General features: G+C 47.2%; 1 protein-coding gene across 6 annotated transcripts in view; it reads left to right on the forward strand.

Moving 5' to 3' along the window:
* Positions 1–19,259, forward strand: part of ARHGAP9 (Rho GTPase activating protein 9) — a 234,396-nt gene that overhangs the window by 192,967 nt on the left and 22,170 nt on the right. For all 6 annotated transcript variants that reach the window (XM_029594592.1, XM_029594595.1, XM_029594596.1 and 3 more), the window contains 2 exons: positions 2,232–2,366; positions 6,372–6,477. In XM_029594592.1, coding sequence (XP_029450452.1) covers positions 2,232–2,366; positions 6,372–6,477 — 241 coding nt within the window. The remainder of the gene's footprint in view (positions 1–2,231; positions 2,367–6,371; positions 6,478–19,259) is intronic.

The raw sequence follows: 19,259 nt of genomic DNA on the forward strand, positions 1-19,259 counted from the left end.
CCCACATCGCGCTGGCCCTAGTGGGGAGGAAGGGCCTTACGACCCATGGGGAGGATGATTCTATGGAGTCTTCCTCAGACTACTTGGACGACCCCCTCTCAGAGCCTTCCCTGCCTGAGGAAAGGCGTCGGTATCCCCCCGAGGATCTGTCCTTCATGGGGTTTGTCAGGGCCATGGCTGAGGCTATACCCTTCCAACTGCTCATAGAGGAGGATGCGCGATACAAGATGCTGGAGGTACTCCAGTTTGTCATTGCTCCTAAGGAGATCGTGGCAGTTCCCATCCATGACATCTTCAAGGACCTTCTCCTTTGGATGTGGGAGCACCCGATCTCTATCTCCCCTGTCAATAGAAAAGCAGATACCATCTATTTGGTGCAACAAGCTGTGGAGTTTGAGAAGTGTCACCTCTCCCCCACCAGTCGGTGGTTGTAGAGTCTGCCCTCAAGAAAATAAGTTGCTCCCATACTCATGCCTCTGCCCCTCTGGGGCGAGAACATAGGGAGCTCGATGCCTTGGGCCGCAAGGTCTTCCAGGGTGCTATGCTTATCGCCTGGATTGCTGCCTACCAGTTGTACATGACTCAGTACAACCGGAACCTATGGAAGTGAGTCCAGGATCTTGCAGAGATCCTACCACAGCAGGAGGCGCTCTCCGCTATTAGCCTGCAGGGCTTTGAGGCTGGCAAGCATGAGGTATGATCCACCTATGACGTCTTTGAAATTGCAGCTCATGTAGTTGCCGTGAGCATCAGCGCCCATAGGATGGCCTGGCTTAGGGCTTCTGATGTCCGTCCAGAGGTGCAGGAGAAACCAGCTGACCTCCCCTGCACAGGTGATAACCTCTTTGGGGGGTAAGGTCCGGGATGCAGTGGCCCAGTTGAAGGACCACCACGACACCCTTCAACAGCTCTCTGTTAGCGGTTCTGATGCCCCTTCCTCTGCCAGGAAATCTTCCAGGCCCAATTCCAGGAAGCCCTTTTACAGGCAGAGGAAATATTATCCTCCAGCCTCCAGAGCTCGCGCACCACGTACCTGCTCCAGGGGCTGCCCTCACCAACAGCGAGTACCCAGACCTCAGCCAGTGTCCCTGTAAGCCCGGGCTATGGGGTTTTGACTGGTGGTGAGGGAGTACAAGTCAGCCGAGCATACTCCTGATGCCAGATCCCCTGATGGGAGGCAGACTCCTCAGCTTTGCCCATCGCTGGGAGGAGATCACCTCAGAACAATGGGTCCTTACCATAGTTCATCAGGGGTCCCGACTCAACTTCAGCCGGCTCCCTGGGACCTCTCTCCCATGTCCATTGTGGGGTTCGTCCACCCAGCAGGACATACTTCGGTCAGAGCTCTCTGCCCTTCTCGCAGCAGGAGCGGTGGAGCCCATTCCTTACCCTCAGCAGGGCCAAGGGTTCTATTCGAGGTATTTCCTTATACCAAAGAGGAGTGGGGGCTTGCGCCCCGTTCTTGATCTCAGGGCATTCAATAAGTTTCTCTTAAGAGAAAAATTCAAGATGGCCTCTCTGGGTTCGTTGATATCTCTCCTCAGAAGAGGAGACTGGCTCTGCTCCCTCGATCTCAAGGAGGCTTCCGCTCACATAGTCATCTTCCTGCCTAATGCCCCTGGTGGGAGCCAGGCAGTCCCCTGCCAACCAACAGCACCACAGTTGTTGTTGTGCCCGTTGGCACTTTGTTCGGTAACTGTTGGTCTCACCTGCTAACGGGGTCAGCCTGGAGCTTGGGATTTACCCACATGTGAGGACCACCCTTCTGCTTGTCCTAGGAGAAAGCACAGTTGCTTACCTGTAACAGGTGTTCTCCTAGGACAGCAGGATGTTAGTCCTCAGGAATCCTGCCCGCCTCACCGCAGAGTTGGGTTCTCCTTCTGGTTTGTTGTTTTTATTTTTTTCGCTTGTATTGTTTATCTATGTTACGAGACTGAAGGGGAGCCTTGCGTGGACGCGCAGATAGTGGCCTGCTGGGCATGCTCAGTCTGCTGGTCAAAGCTTCTAGAAACTGCCAAAAGTTTTCCGTGCTGGGTTCCATCGGATGATGTCATCCACATGTGAGGACTAACATCCTGCTGTCCTAGGAGAACATCTGTTACAGGTAAACAACTGCGCTTTCTCCCCTGCCTCCCTTCCTCAGGCACTATCTTTGTTCAGTCCTCGAGCCGAAGAGCACCCTGCTCACTATTCATTCCTTTCTTCTCTCTCTTTCCTGGGGTCACTGACAGAGGAGCGACTGAACCTGGACGACAGCGAGTGGGAGGACATCCATGTGGTAACTGGAGCCCTGAAGCTGTTCTTCCGAGAGCTACCAGAGCCCCTCATCCCTTATACCCTGTACGAGCGCTTTGTGGAAGCCACCAGTAAGCATCCATTCATTATAAACCCTATTGCTTTAATGCTCAATTACATTAACATTATAATTAATGCTCATTGTGATAGTTTTGACTCCACAACCAATTTATTACATTTCTTTCTTTCTTTCTTTCTTTAAAATGTTTACAGGCCACACAATCCAAAGTTCTAAGCAGCTTACAATAAAATGTGCACAGTAACAATAAAACAGAAAATACAGCAACAAACTTGCTAGAGTTGTTACATTGTTCAAAAACAGAACCTCTATCACTGTCAAGATTTTCTAGTCTAGATTGTTATTAAGAGCTATATATTTATTGGATAAATAGGGTTTATTTTAATTATTTTTCATTTTTAATCTCATTTTAATTTATTTGTTAATGACTTATCCAACTTTTATGTAAATCGATGTGAAGGGCATACGATATGTTCGGTATATAAAATGCCTAAATAAATAAATAACAGCCTGCTATAATGGAGGAAAATAAGCTATTGCCATATTTGTGGTTTGAAGGATAATGTCTTTAAATATTTTTTAAAAGCTTTAAGATGTGGTTCTTTCCTGAGATGCTCAGGCAGGGAGTGGCAGGAAATGTAACTTTATTATAAAATACCTATACATTTCACACTTCCAAGAGAGTCTAGTATGTTCCCATTAATAAGGTACAAATAACTATCTATCTATATATCTACCGGTATCTATATATAATGAAGGGTATACAGGAGACAATTTCAGAACATCTTAAAGAGATCTGGCCCAGTCCACCTTAAACCGTATAGCAGCAGGGAATCCTAGTTCCGGGTGGTTCCCAGGAAAGTGGGAATATCTAGCCAGGCTCAGGAGGGGAGAGGAGGCACCAGGGTCAAGAAGGAAGTATAACTGCTGTACTGTGAATTACATTGCTGTTTTTGTTTAAAGGTAAGCAGAGCTGCTTCTGTTTTGTTTTCTTGTCATTAATAAAAAGTTTAGGTGAGAACAGCCACAATCTAGCCCGAGTCTGTTTTCTGGCCAGCCCAAGACTGCTCCCGGTGTCAAATATAGTGTTAGAAGTAGGATTTCTGCACTAAGCTTTGCACAGGCAAAGAACCATGCCAAAAGAGAAAAAAAAGAGAAGGAAATGTTTTTTTCTCCCTTTTGCTGGAGCCTCGCAGTGGCAGTGGCCACTGGCCAGAAGCCAGCAGGCTAAGAAGAGGAATTTAAATAACGAGTTAGAGCCAAACAGACAGAGTTGGGTTTTCTTTCCCTTGGGAAGAAGAAAAAAAAAATTTTGTTATGCATATGCTCAGGAATAGGACAGGACCCTTCAATAAAACCTCTGTATTGTACCAGTAGGCTAACATCAAGTAAGTAATTCAGACCCTTGCTGAAGTGCAGCATCAATGCCAGAAAGTGGTTCAACTCTTACATGAGCAGGTTACTCAGCTAAGCCCAGGCAATACAAGCCTTCATAACACAGACAACTTCACCATCTCTGGTGCTTTTTAAAATGAAGGCAGGTGAAGATACAGATGTATTAATAAAAAATTTTGAAAAAACTGCCCATATGACTGGCTGGCCAGAAGCCTCCTGGATCACCTATCTGGCAAATCTACTTACCGACAAGAGCCAAGCCATCTTTCAAGCTGCCAGCCCAGATGGAAGAGCAGCTGTGCGGAAGACAAAAACCCCAACCTGGAAAGAGCAGTTTACAAAATGGAAATGTACTAGTGACAGTTTCAGAGGAGCAACCTATAGGCCAGAGAAACTCCATGAAGCCTGTTCCATTGAGTAAACGATGCCAGATGAAAATAGCTACAGCCAGAGGCAAAGATAGGCCTCAAGGTAGCCAATCAGGTTCTCCTGGAGCAGTTCCTGGATGGGCTGGACTAGCCCATGGAGGATTGGATGTGCTGCACCCAGGGCTCACCCTGGAGAAAGCTTTAGAAATGGCAGACATCTTCCACCAGGCTCAGTTGATGGCAGAATTGGTATGGAAGCTAGAAAGACAACTGCACAGGCTTCCTGTCACAGCAGTGAGAGAGCAGGACACGCTGGTTCCATGCTCAGATCACAGATCCCAGGCTCACTAGCTTGTTTTAACTGTGGGAAGAGAGGCCATTTGGCCAAAGCTGTTGCTATGAAAGGAGCGAACATATGGAGGTCAACCTGTTGACACAGCCAGAGCTAAAGGTTAAAGTATGCACTGGCAAAGGAAAACTCCCAAAAGGGGGATGTCTGCTGGATCAGAGGGGAAGAAGAGGACTTGAATGAACAAATAACGAGATTGCTGATGTTTACTCTTTTGCTTAGTTTGTGCTGGACAGGGGCATAAGGATGAGAATTGCCTGTATGGTAAAGAAGAAAATGAAGAACCCTTTGTAGGAAGCATTGATATTAAAATGGAGCAAACCCCATAGGCATGCTCCTATTGTGTGGTAAAAGACCATGCTGTTGAGGTTGTCCATTGCTTGAGGATCTAGAATGGGATTGCAAGTTAGTGAAGCCCCACAAGGGGAGCAGAATTTAACAAAAGAAGGGAACAATGAACCCTTTGTGGGAACCGTTGGAGTGAAAACGGAGCAAATTCTGCAGTCGTACTCCCATTGAGGAGCGAAAGAGCATGTTGTCAAGGACTGTCCCCCAACTTGAAAATGAAGAATGGGTGCGTGAGTGGGCGCATGCTTGTGTGAAGATGCAAAGTTGAAATTTGGTGGATGATCCACATCTGGGACTTTAAGGCTTCATGATTCCAGTGAAGCTGAATGAGGTTACCACCCAGGCTTTGGTAGATTCGGGGTGTGGCAAAACACTCATTAGGAAACAACTGTATGTCAGTTATAAGAAGAAGTCTACACTCGCTTGTATACATGGGGATAAACAATAATACCCTGCATATCAGGTGGTTCTGACAACTACAGCAGGGCAAGCCAGTGTAGAGGTGCGAGTGTTTCCTAAGCTCCCTTACCCAGTTGTTCTGGGGCATGATTATCCCTACTTTGAGACTCTGTACGCATAGACCTAGTTTGATACTGGGTTTACCAATTGTAAAATAATAATAACAATAATAAAAGACCCATTTCCATAGACCTTACCTCAGGGGAGCACAGAATTAGATGGGAAGAAATCCTGAAGGCAGAGCCATCAAAGGAAGGGAGGGTATTCCAGCTATGCAGAAGGCAAAGTAGAGGAACTTACTGTGACAAATGCGGAGCAGTGGGCACCCCGCAAACCCTCGACTGGTTCCTCACAATAGGTGGGGAAGGGAATACCTAGAAGGGGCACAGGATGGGAAAAGAAAATAGAAACATTCTCAAGAGTATATCCCTAGTAAGGGCAAGCGCTCAGCCTGAGAGGTTTGAGCTGAGGGGGAGTATATGTGAAGGGGTATACAGGTGAAAACCCCAGAACACCTTAAATGACCGGCCCCAGAAATCTGTCCCAGTCCACCCTTAAACCCTTTAGCAGCAGGGAATCCTGGTGCAAGGGCGATACCCCAGAAAGAGGGAATAACTATCTAGGCCCAGGAGGGGAGAGGAGGCCCCGGGGACAAGAAGGAAGCCTAGGGAAGGCCAGTACTGCTGAACTGTGAATTACATACCTATTTCAGTTTGAGAATTGCTAAAGGTAAACAGAGCTGCTTCTGTTTTGAGAGAACAGCTTGAGTCTATTCTTTGGCCTGCCCAAGTTTGCTCACGGTGCTTGATTTGAGTGCATCCCCCCTGTTCTAATGCAATTTCTGATACAATAGCAATGCTACTGGTGAAAATCTAGATGCGGGTCAGCTTTTCAGGTGTCCTGGTTGGCTGCCTGCCTGCCTCTCCACCAGCAACCTATAAGTAGAGAAAGCAGAATGCCTTTTGCGGACCTGTCCTTGGACCATGAACTTTAGGGGGTAATTTTCAAATGGAAGAATTGGGACGACAAAGACTGCATGTTGCTTTTTGCCCCTGGGCTTTCTACCAATTCTCAGAGGGAAAGTGTGAGCTTTGAAAATTGTCCTGTTAATTTTTTTTTTCCTTTATTTTCCACACAGAGCTTCATGGTGTCTCAGAGAAGCTGGAGACCTTTAAGAAGCTGGTGAGCGGCCTTCCGAGGCCGAATCATGACACCTTGGAGTACATCTTGGCACATCTGCGAAGGTAAAATGCAAAGGGGTGGAGATGGTGACAGAGCTGCCCAGCACTCTGAAGGAAAACTTTGGGGATAGCACTAACATCTTTGACAATTCTTCCATCTTGCATTCTGCTTTTAAAGTACTGATTTAAAAAATGGGGGGGGGGGGGGGGGGGAGCAGGGACTACAAATTCCACAATGCAATTTCTGCCTCCAGAAAACAGGTCACTTGGCAGCTCAGTGGGAGCAAAGAAGGAGCTGGTTTAATGCAATGTTAACAGACTGGCACAGAGTGGGCCCAACCTTCCTAAGTCAACCCCTGCAGATTAATGAAAGTTGGAGCCAATGCATACTTTCGATACTGCACACAGCAAGCTGTGATTCTTGCTTCACGCTGGCCAGAGCCAGATTTAAGCTGGGTGTACCTATAGGCAATAGGGGGTGGGGGGGGGGGAGTCATTCTCCCTCCTTGCACCTGTGGGGCTAAGGGGGAAGTGAGAAGGGATGGCACTCCCCCTAATTATATCTGCTCAAATCTTCCCTCCTCAGGGCAGGCACCCTTTCCCCTCCTCACCTCTTAGTCAGTGCAACAGCCTGTGACCCATTATATCCACGATTCGCATATGTAATACATCCGATACCACTCGAATCTTATAAACCGTTGTGATGGCGATACCGAACGACGGTATATAAAACTCGACAAATAAATAAATAAATAAATTAAGCACGGGGGGGGTCTACGGCAGCCATTGCATGCTGACAGGCCTTGTAGTGCCCTGCCCCTTCCTCTCATACGGGCTGTCTCTTATCACGGAAAACCATGTGAGGGGCAGGGCACTGCAAGGCTCATTAGTGCGCGACCGCTGCTGGATTTCTCCAGTTGGTACTGCGGGGCCAGCACCGCAGCAGCGGGCCCAGATACTGGTGAGGCAGCATCGGTGACGCTCCAGCACCTAAAGAAATCTGGTGCTGGAGGCATGTTGCCTATGCCTAAATTCAGACCTGACACTGGCAGCATCCACAGTTCAGAGTAGTGCCATGAATTGCCTCGCACGCCCTGGTATTGGGTCCCTGTGATGGCTCTGATATCACATATGGAATGAACCAGTTGGAGAGCATTCTCTGTGTCAGGAATTGTAAACCCATCATATGGAAATCTGTCTCATACATATTCATTGTGGATACCCTGAAAACTTGACTGGTTAGGTGTGACTCAAAGACTGGGGTGAGAACCTCTATTCTGTATGACAATGTTTTGAGCTTGAGCTGCTCCACCCACCATCCTGTTGAAGTGCATGCAGGTCCCTTCAGAAGGGGCTAGGAATGCATTGTTCAGACGTTTGCAGTGATAGCTGCAGGCAGGTGTGCTTCTCAGGAAAACCACAATAAATATTCATCAGATGTATTTGAAAAATACGTAGGGTCTAAGAACAGGGCTAATTTACATTGCTTGGTTACCCTGAAAGCATATCTGTTTGCAGCTCTTGAGGACTGAAATTGATAGATGAAGGGGATGTAGATTCATTGGAGGATGGGGAAATCCCTCCAGGTCTGGAGCCATACTGGACCATGCTTTGATTTTTCCACAGAGATGAATTACCGGCCCAGGTCTCCCAGACCCTGGGAGTTCCTGGCAGAGGCCTATGTCGGAACCAAGGAAGAATTCCATCCTGGTGTCTCTACGGAAAGCCTCTTGCTATTTCCCGATGCTGGAAGCCATCCAGGAGTTGATTGACCTGGAATGGGATGCCCTGGAAGCCAGTTTTAAAGGAGGTCGGGCCCTGGAGGCCTTATACCCTCTGGACCTGGTGGCCAAAGAATGCCTGCGTTTCCTGAAAGTGGACACCCTGGTCTGCACTGTCTCGAAGTGAACAACTATCCCAGTAGAGGGCGGAGCAGCCTTGAAGGATGCTCATGATAGGTGGTTGGAATCCATCCTTAAGCAGGCCTTCAATGCAACAGCAGTGACACTGCGGGTCGTTTCCTGATGTGCCCTGGTGGCTCGCTCATGTCTGCTTCTCTCAAGTGAAACAGATAGCTCAGGGGCGCATACCAGAGACACGATCGAGCCTGCCACGGCCTTCTTAGCGGATGCAAGCTTGGACCTAGTACACACCTCTGCCAGAAAAGCAGCCTCAGTGATGGCGGCCAGAAGACAGCTATGGTTACGAAATCGGTCAGCGGACGCGACCTCTAAGGCGAACCTCACAAAGATGCCCTTTAAGGGATCCCTCCTATTCTGTAGTGAATTGGAAAAACTAGCCAGTAAGTGGGGTGAATCTCCAGTGCCTCGGCTACCTGAAGATAAGAAAAAGAGGTAACAGCACCTCTCTCCCATGAGGGGTCAGGCCAGGGGCTCCCAGCGCTTCCGGTCCTAGAGAAACTGATTTCAGACATCTCGGCCTCGGGAAGGTCTCATTCCTTTTGGAACCAACAACCAAAAAGAGGATCTGGTTTGGACTCAGGTTCAATCCGAAATTCCCATTGAGGTTTGGCAGACCCATCCACAGGACAAGGAGATAGGAAGCCGACTATCCTTCTTCTGTCAGCAGTGGATCGGGATCACGTTGGACAAATGTGTACTGAACATCATATGAGAAGGATATGTTCTTGAATTTCATAGCATCCCTCGAGACATGTTCATGATGTCATCTTGCCTCTCCCAGCACAAAAAACTGGCAGTGGAATCCACGTTGATAAGGCTCCTCAGTCTGAGGGCTATAACACCGGTACCTACACCCCAAGTAAATACGGGGCGCTGTTCCATCATACCCAAGAAGGAGAGGTCATTCTGACCCATCTTGGATCTAAAGAGTGTCAATCATCATCTGCGGTAATTCACTTCTGCATAGAAACCTTTTGCTCCATCATAATGGCTCCCTGGACTTCTTGGATGCCTACCTTCATATCCCAATCTGTCAAGACCACCAGCATTTCCTATGCTTTGCGGTACTGGGCCACCATTACCAGTTCTGGGTGTTGCCCTTCGGCCTCGAAACCGCCCCCAGAACATTCTCCAAAATTATGGTGGCCGAGACAGCGGCACTGAGGAAAGAAGGGATCCTGGTGCACCCTTACTTAGATAACTGGCTGATCTGGGCGAAGTTGTTGGAAGAGAGCCTCTAGTTGACCAGCAGGCTCAGGTCCCTCCTACAAGAACTCGATTGGGTCATGAACATGGACAAGAGTAGCCTCAACCCCTCCCAGTCCTTGGAGTACCTGGGAATCCAGTTCGACATCAAGCAGGACAAGGTCGTCTTCTTTCCCTCGAGGATAAGGAAGCTGATGTATCAAGTGCATCAGTTGACGAACACAGTGCGCCCCAGGGTGTGGAACTACCTCCAAGACCTTGGTCTCATGGCGTCAATCCTGGAAGTAATACCATAGGCGAGGGCACACATGTGGCCATTCCAGTGCTCCCTGCTGTCTCGTTGGAACCCACTGTCTCAAGACTAATCAATCTGCCTCCGCTTACCGATGGAAGTATGTTCTTGGCTCCAGTGGTGGCTACAGGAAGCTCACCTAAGCAAGGGTGAAAGCCTATCCCCACCGAATTGGATCACCCTCATGACGGGCATGAGTCTCCAAGGGTGGGGAGCTTACTGCCAGGAACTGACAACCCAGGGGCGATGGACTGAGGAAGAGGCACACTGGAACATAAATCATCTGGAAGCACAGGCAGTCAGATTAGCGTGCCTGCAGTTCAGCCACAGGCTCCAGGGATAGGCAGTCCATGTGATGTTGGCCAACGCAACAACGGTAGCCTACATTAACCATCAGGGAGGCAACAAAAGCCACCAGGTGTCTCTGGAAATAAACCCCCTTATGGAATGGGCAGATTTTAAATCTACAAGGGATCTCGGCTGCCCACATTACAGGAAAAGACAACATCAGAGCAGACTTTCTCAGCCGGGAGAGTCTGGATTCAGGGGAATGGGCATTGTCATCCAGAGCCTTCCAGCTCCTAGTAGATCGCTGGGGCCTCCTGTCCATCAACCTACTGGCCACATCTCAAATGTAAAGTTCCCCCGAACTCCCTTGGGAGTGCTGATTTCCAACACCCTTATCCAGACCTGGCCAGAGGAGGACTTACTATAAGCATTCCCCCCATGGCCCCTGCTGGGCAAGATCATCCACAGGATCGAACATCACAGAGGATTGGTCCTGCTGGTGGCCCCTGATTGGCCCAGACACCCGTGGTACACAGGCATGTGAAGGCTTCTCATGGAGAGTCCCCTTCGCCTCCCCCCACACAGGGACCTTCTCTAACAAGGTCCAGTCCTTCACGAGGACCCAACTCTATTCTGTCTTACAGTCTGGCCCTTGAGAGAGCCATAATTGCCACCTTGCTCTGCATGTGGAAGTTCTCAACGTTGCTGGCGTACATACGGATCTGGAGAATATTTGAGACCTGGTGCATGGACAGCAGGGTGCCCCCGCGAATGACCAAGATCTCCATGATTCTGGAATTTTTACAGGACAGCCTGAACAAAAGATTGTCCCTCAACTCCTTGAAGGTTCAGGTGGCGGCTCTCTCCTGTTTCAGGGAGAGATGAACGGGACCCGTCTGTCGACACATCCAGACTTAGCCCATTTCCTAAAAGAGGGTTAAACACCTCTGACCACTCTAAAGTGGCCAGTCCCCCTATGGAACCTCAATCTAGTATTGTGCTTTTTAGCAGGGCCTTCCTTTAGGCCACTGCGCAGTCTATCTCTATGCCTATGAAACACTAAAGACTGTATTCTGGGGGGTGATATGCTCGGCTCGTCGCATCTCCGAACTACAGGCGCTGTCATGTCGGGAACCTTTCCTCTGGTTCACTCCAGGAATTTTGCAGCTTCGCACCATCCCTTCCTTCTTACCAAAGGTAGTCTTGGAGTTTCACCTGAACCAGACCATCTCCTTACCATACCCGGATGGACTCAAGGACGCAGAAGACTACCGCCTACTATGCCACTTAATCGCCAGTAGGTTTTTAGTACGGTATCTGGAATGCTCATAAGCAGTGCACAACACAGACCACTTGTTTGTCCTTCACAGGGGAAGAAAACAAGGCAAAGCGGCTTTGCGAGCTACCATAGCTCGCTGGATCAAGAAGTGATCACGGGAGCTTATGAGGAGGTTAATGTAACCCCAATATTTAAAAAGGGCTCCAGGGGTGATCTGGGAAACTATAGACCAGTTACCCTGACTTCGGTGCCAGGAAAAATAGTGGAAAGTTCTAACTATCAAAATCACAGAACATATAGAAAAACATAGTTCAATGGAACAAAGTCATCATGGCTTTACCCAAGGCAAGTCTTGCCTCACAAATCTGCTTCACTTTTTTGAAGGGGTTAATAAACATGTAGATAAAGGTGAACCAGTAGATGTAGTGTATTTGGATTTCAGATGGTGTTTGACAAAGTTCCTCATGAGAGGCTTCTAGGAAAAGTAAAAAGTCATGGGATAGGTGGCGATGACCTTTCGTGGATTACAGACTGGCTAAAAGACAGGAAACAGAGAGTAGGATTAAAAGGACAATTTTCTCAGTGGAAGGGAGTGGACAGTGGAGTGCCTCAGGGATCTGTATTGGGACCTGTACTTTTCAATATATTTATAAATGATCTGGAAAGGAATATGATGAGTGATGTAATCAAATTTGCAGATGATACAAAATTATTCAGAGTAGTTAAATCACAAGCAGATTGTGATAAATTGCAGGAAGACCTTGTGAGACTGGAAAATTGGGCATCCAAATGGAAGACGAAATTTAATGTGGATAAGTGCAGGGTGATGCATATAGGGAAAATAACCCATGCTATAGTTACATAATGTTAGGTTCCATATTAGGAGCTACCACCCAAGAAAGAGATCTAGGCGTCATAGTGGATAACACATTGAAATCGTCGGTTCAGTGTGCTGCGGCAGTCAAAAAAGTAAACAGAATGTTGGGAATTATTAGAAAGGGAATGGTGAATAAAACAGAAAATGTCATACTGCCTCTGTTTCGCTTCATGGTGAGACCGCACCTTGAATACTGTGTGCAATTCTGGTCGCCGCATCTCAAAAAAGATATAATTGCGATGGAGAAGGTACAGAGAAGGGCGACCAAAATGATAAGGGGGATGGAACAGCTCCCCTATGAGGAAAGACTAAAGAGGTTAGGACTTTTCAGCTTGGAGAAGAGACGGCTGAGGTGGATATGATAGAGGTGTTTAAAATAATGAGAGGTCTAGAACGGGTAGATGTGAATCGGTTATTTACTCTTTCGGATAATAGAAGGGACTAGGGGCTCTCCATGAATTAGCAATGGGGCACATTTAAAACTAATTGGAGAAAGTTCTTTTTCACGCAACGCACAATTAAACTCTGGAATTTGTTGCCAGGGGATGTGGTTAGTGCAGTTAGTGTAGTTGGGTTTAAAAAAGGATTGGATAAGTTCTTGGAGGAGAGGTAATCCCCATGCCTTCTGTTAGAGGTAGTAGCTGTCGCTCCATGCTCGTTACCTCCTTTGCACCCTTTTCTTAATTTCCAACTCTAGTCTTTATTCCATGATAATGATGGAAACAATTTGATATGCAATACATACTACTTGTCTCTAGATGGTGCTGTTACTCCATAAATCCTCATGTCCTGTTTTACAAAGGAGATTATTAATCCCTGCCAAGTAAACCTTGGTTTTCTCACACTTTAGAAATTACAGTTAGATGGTTCTTCCACAATTCCGTGTTAGACAACAAGATCTCAGAGTCAAGGCATTATCAGACACTTGAGGTTGTCTCTGATAATCTTGGGACCCTAGAAACTGTCCCAGAAAAACTTGCATAAAAATGAACTTCCTTGCAGTTGATCCTGGGTTGTTCCTAATGATTCAGAGATCACAATTAGAAAAGAAAATCCCTGCCCAGAGAGGCTAATATTCTTTAAAAAAAGGCAGAGTTTTGTAAATTTAGGCTTCTAGAGATCAATATTCAAAACCATTTAGATTGATAACTTACAAGTTATCAATCTAAATGGCTCGTTTTTAATATTGGAATAGATACCAATAGTCTTGAAAAAAACTTTATTGAAGTGGAGACACAAGGTAGCCCGACTCAGGCCGAGTTTCGCCGTATCAGGACGGCTGCCTCAGGGGCTTGTGTGTATTCTCTTCAGTACACAAATTAAACAATTTATGTATGGACAATGTTTGTCCGCACAAGTGGAGATCGATCCGTGCATGCGACTACAAGATATATTACTTTTACTGATCATATAATGGTATATATGATCCTCCATACATAAATTGTTTAATTTGTGTACTGAAGAGAATACACACAAGCCCCTGAGGCAGCCGTCCTGATACGGCGAAACTCGGCCTGAGTCGGGCTACCTTGTGTCTCCACTTCAATAAAGTTTTTTTCAAGACTATTGGCATCTATTCCTTTGTTCAACCTGACGGCTTTTATAGATCGCCTTCCTTTGTGTTTTTTGGGTCCTTAGTTTTTAATATTTCCATTGCTTATCCAGCTGAAAGCTGGATAAGCAATGGAAATATCCAGCTGAAAGCTGGATAAGTCTTTATCTAGCTGAGATTTAGCCAAATAAGAAAGGGATATGCAGGGAGGCATTCTGGGGCAGGATTGAGTTAGCCAAATAACTTATCCAGCTAACTCAAAGTTGGAGTTAGCTGGATAAGTTATTTGGCTAATTCTATATGTGCTTGAGAGCAGGTCTAAAGTTATCCGGGAAAAACGTTACCGGATAACCTTAGACGTAACTGGCTATATTCAAAAGAATACTGTATAACTGGTTAACTGGCAAAGTGTTAAAAAAAAATCCCCAAAAAACAAAACAAAACCAAAAAACCCCAGATCGCAGGCTTACAGGTTCTAACCCTGTGCCCCTCTCACCTGAGCTTCAAAGGCTAATCCTGCCTGGCTGAGCCTGCTCCCTCCTCCCCAAAGCGCACCAAATCTCAATAACGCAAAATATATGGGCCTGACAAAAGAATATCCAGGTATGTTTAACGTTATCTAGCTACAGTTAGCTGGATATTGAGTCCATGTGGGACGTTTATCCCACTGAATATCACAGATAAATTATCTGGCTGACTTTAACTGGATAGGTAATCCGTTTCCCCCATTTTTTAATATTGGCCTCCAGGCCTTAGGACCCTAAGTTATCAGCTGAAAATTCACTTAAGTTTAGGAGCCTAAAACTGAAGACCCTAAAAGTAGGCCTGCTATTAATTTTCTTAGATTTAGGGACCTAGGTTAGGCGCCTAGACTGAAAAATCAGTTCTAAGCTCCTAATTTGTTTCCCTGCCCTAACTCTGCTCCTGTACCCACCCACTCATTAGGTCCCTAAATTTAGGAGTCTAGGGAAGCTAGGATCCAAAATTTAGGATTCAACTCTACTAAATGTTCAAAAGGAGTCTAACTCCTAAATTTAGTCACCTAAACCCTTTCAGGTCGATGCAGTATTGTGCACTGAGCCTAATGCACAGGTTAACGAGCACTTAGATGCGCGTTTTGGATGTGCATCCATAAGCCCCGATGCAATAAGGGGATCAGCGCATGCAAACACATGCATAGCTAATAGTGTTCCTCACATGTAAATTCCATGTAGATGAGGCTATTAACTATTACCCTACGATGCAAAAAATCCCCTTGCGCCCGAGGTTCACTTTTTAACCCGTCAAGGTTTATGCCTGCCCAGCGCAAGCATAAAGTCTTCCCGCACATCAAGGGCTCACCTTAAAATTAAAAAAACTGCGTTTCTGTAGTTCCTCCTACTTTGTATCATCGCAATACTAAGTAGGAAAAACAACAGAAAGCACCATATAAAAAAAGTCTTGATGTAAAAAAAAAAATAAATTTCGGAGCGCAAAATATACACCCACAATATACATGCTCAGGGCCGACTATATTGTGTGTGCGGATTGTGCCAGTAAATTAGCTGCTGCAGGATAAAACGGATGCTCAATTTATGAGCATCCATTTTGTTAACCTGCACACACAGAGCACTTAATATTAATTTATTCACTGCTTCACTTACTACCGATTGATCCACTCACTGTCACATATAAGTGAAAGGACCAGTCCCCTTTCAGAAGGCTACGTCTGGGCACGTATTCTGATTTGGTATGCGCACCTCTTCCCCACGCGTCTCTATTGAAAATTGACCCCATAGTTTCGGTATCACTAAGAAAATCAGAAGCTGCAACTCGAGAGCCAGCCCAGTGGCTCAGTGTTAATGCTACATACTGCCATGCTGAGGGACACAGGTTTTAGGGATCATAGAAACATAGAAATGACGGCAGAAGAAGACCAAACGGCCCATCCAGTCTACCCAGCAAGCCACGCAGTTCATCCATTTATTTTTTTTTCTCCCACCCTTTTTCTCCCTCCCACCCTTTTTCTCCCTCCCACCCATCACTATTGGCTTCTAGCACCCTCCGGCCCCAACTCCCTTCCACCCCTCCACCATGCAGAGAGCAGCGCTGTATCCGCATCCCAGTGAACATCCAGCTCAATCAGGGGTAGCAACCGCCGCAACAAGCAGGCCGCACCCCTGCCCCATACTCTTACCCACCCCTGCTTTGTTTGTTTCTTGTTTTTGTTTTTTTGGAGATGGCAGCCCTCTGTGAAGGTGGAACACCAACCACTGGCCACTGGCATCCCGCTCCGTGAATGCCTCTGTGGCTACTGCCGCTCTGTGCAGTGTTTTGCTGCCTGAAGGTGGAACACCAACTACTGGCCACTGGCATCCCGCTCTGTGAATGCCTCTGTGGCTACTGCCGCTCCATGCAGTGTTTTGCTGCCTGAAGGTGGAACACCTACTGGCCACTGGCATCCCGCTCCGTGAACGCCTCTGTGGCTACTGCCGCTCTGTGCAGTGTTTTGCTGCCTGAAGGTGGAACACCAACTACTGGCCACTGGCATCCCGCTCTGTGAATGCCTCTGTGGCTACTGCCGCTCCATGCAGTGTTTTGCTGCCTGAAGGTGGAACACCTACTGGCCACTGGCATCCCGCTCCGTGAACGCCTCTGTGGCTACTGCCGCTCCGTGCAGTGTTTTGCTGCCTCCTCTTTATTTACGCCCACTAGACTTGATGGATCCACAGTGTTTATCCCACGCCCCTTTGAAGTCCTTCACAGTTTTAGACTTCACCACTTCCTCCGGAAGGGCATTCCAGGCATCCACCACCCTTTCCGTGAAGAAATACTTCCTGACATTGGTTCTTAGTCTTCCTCCCTGGAGCCTCAGCTCGTGACCTCTGGTTCTGCTGATTTTTTTCCGACGGAAAAGGTTTGTCGTTGTCTTTGGATCATTAAAGTTTTTTAAGTACCTGAAAGTCTGAATCATATCACCCCTGCTCCTCCTTTCCTCCAGGGAGTACATATTTAGATTCTTCAATCTCTCCTCGTACGTCATCCGATGAAGATCCTCCACCTTCCTGGTCGCCCTTCTCTGTACCGCTTCCATCTTGTCTTTGTCTTTTGTAGATACGGTCTCCAGAACTGAACACAGTACTCCAGGTGAGGCCTCACCAAGGACCTGTACAAGTGGATAATCACTTCCCTTTTCTTACTCGATATTCCTCTCTCTATGCAGCCCAGCATTCTTCTGGCTTTTGCTATCGCCTTGTCGCATTGTTTCGCAGACTTCATATCATTAGACACTATCACCCCAAGGTCCCTCTCCAATTCTATCTCAGGTCTTCCAATCCCAGGGTCTTTCCAGCACCTGCATTCACAACTCCTGGGGGGAGGAGGAGTCCTGGTCGGTGGGCTAGGTGACACCTAGTGGCTGCATTTAAGACCTAGGATTGCAGAGTTCAGGAGGGAACCCTGGTGCATGGTGCCCAGGCCAAGGACTGGACTAAAGTGAGTTGAGAGGGGAGATAAGAGGGAGAAATTCTCAGGTAGTTGCAATTGAAGGCTCATAGTGCCAGATCCCAATCCTGGTTCTGTCTGAGCTTGAAGACCAAAGAAGTAGGCGTAAAAAAAAAGAAAAGGAAAAAGCCCCCTGAAACATAGATATAATGGGGCAAAACCAGGACAGGCTGAGCCTCACCGGAATGGAGTCAGTTTGCAACCTGACCTAAATTTAAAAAAAAAAAATGTCAGTGCATTTACATTTCATTTTTGCAAAGGAACATTGGTTCTTACCTGCTAATTTTTGTTCCTGTAGTATCACTGATCAGTTCAGACTCCTGGGTTCATTTCCCCCTGCCAACAGATGGAGACAGAGAAAAAGCTTCACTGACACTGTATTATAACCTCCAGTGCCCCCTGCAGTTCCTCAGTATAGATGTGTATCAAAGTAGAACTTAGCATAAAAACTTCCAACAATCAAATAAAAAACCAAAAACATGGAATGCAACAGAGAACAACCTTACAGCTGAGCGGACGACTCTCCCCTAAATAAACTCCTCCTTAAGTGGGTGGGCTCTGGACTGATCCGTAGTACTACAGGAACAAAAATTAGCAGGTAAGAACCAATTTTCCTTTTCCTGTACATACCCAGATCAGTCCAGACTCCTGGGATGTACCAAAGCCCTTATCCAGGGTGCGACCTGGAGAGTCCCGCTTGCAGAACACTCTCGCCAAAAGAAGGGGTTGCTGGAACCCCCACTTCTAGGCGATAGTGCCTTGCAAAAGTATACAACAACTTCCAAGTCGCAGCCCTGCAAATTTTTTGTGGAGAAACAAGTTGTGATTCCACCCAAGAGGTCGCTTACGAAGGTGTGGAATGAGCACGCAACCTTTCTGGAATTGGACAACCCCGCATGATATACGCAGAAGAAATGGCCTCCTTCAACCAATGTGCAATCGAGGCTTTGGAAGCCTTGGAACCTTTGTTCGCACCACTCCACAGGACAAAGAGGTGACCGGACCTCCTAAAGTCATTCGTGACCTCAAGATTACGCAACAACGCTCTCCATACACCCAAACATCTTAGATCCCTCGCCTGAGGATCAGACCTTGATAAGGCAGAAAAGGCCGGAAGCTCCACCAACTGATTGACATGAAACACTGAGACCACCTTTGGCAAAAAGGAAGGTACTGTCTGTAAAGAAACTCCGGAATCGGAAATCTGAAGGAAGGGATCCCAGCAAGAAAGAGCCTGCAATCCAGAGATCCCCCTAGCTGAACAAATGGCCACCAGAAAAACCACCTTAAGTGTTAAATCCTTCAACATAGCCCTCCGGAGCGGCTCGAAAGGAGCTTCACACAAACCTCTAAGGACGAAATTAAAATTCTGGGATGGACAGGACCTCCGAACCGGAGGATGTAAATTCATTGTCCCCCTTAGAAACCAAACCGTGTCCGGATGAGCTGCAATAGAGGAACCATCAACCTTACCCCGGAGAGAGCCCAATGCAGCCACCTGAAGCAAACTGAGGGGCAAGCCTTTGGTGAAGCCATCCTGCGAGAAGGATAGAATCTTCGGGATTAAGGCCCTGCGTGGAAGAATGCCCCTGACGGAACACCAGGACTCAAAGACCTTCCATACCTGAACGTAAAACAGGTTAGTAGACTTCCTTCTAGACTGTAACAACGTAGTGACTACAGAGTCTGGATAACCTTTCCTTCTCAAATGCCTCCTCTCAAAAGCCATGCTGCTAGACAAAAGCAAGCAGCCTGGTCAAAAAATATGGGACCCTGTTGGAGAAGGCGCGTCAGGTGGCTGAAGCGAAGTGGGCCGTCTACCGCCAGGTTGACCAGATCTGCAAACAAAGGGCGCCGAGGCCACTCCGGAGCCACCAGAATCACCTCACTGCAATGCTTCTCTATGCAATGCAAAACCTTGCCCACCAGCGGCCAAGGGGGAAAAA

The sequence above is a fragment of the Rhinatrema bivittatum genome, chromosome 3, assembly GCF_901001135.1.
Source record: "Rhinatrema bivittatum chromosome 3, aRhiBiv1.1, whole genome shotgun sequence".
Taxonomy (NCBI): Eukaryota; Metazoa; Chordata; class Amphibia; order Gymnophiona; family Rhinatrematidae; genus Rhinatrema; species Rhinatrema bivittatum.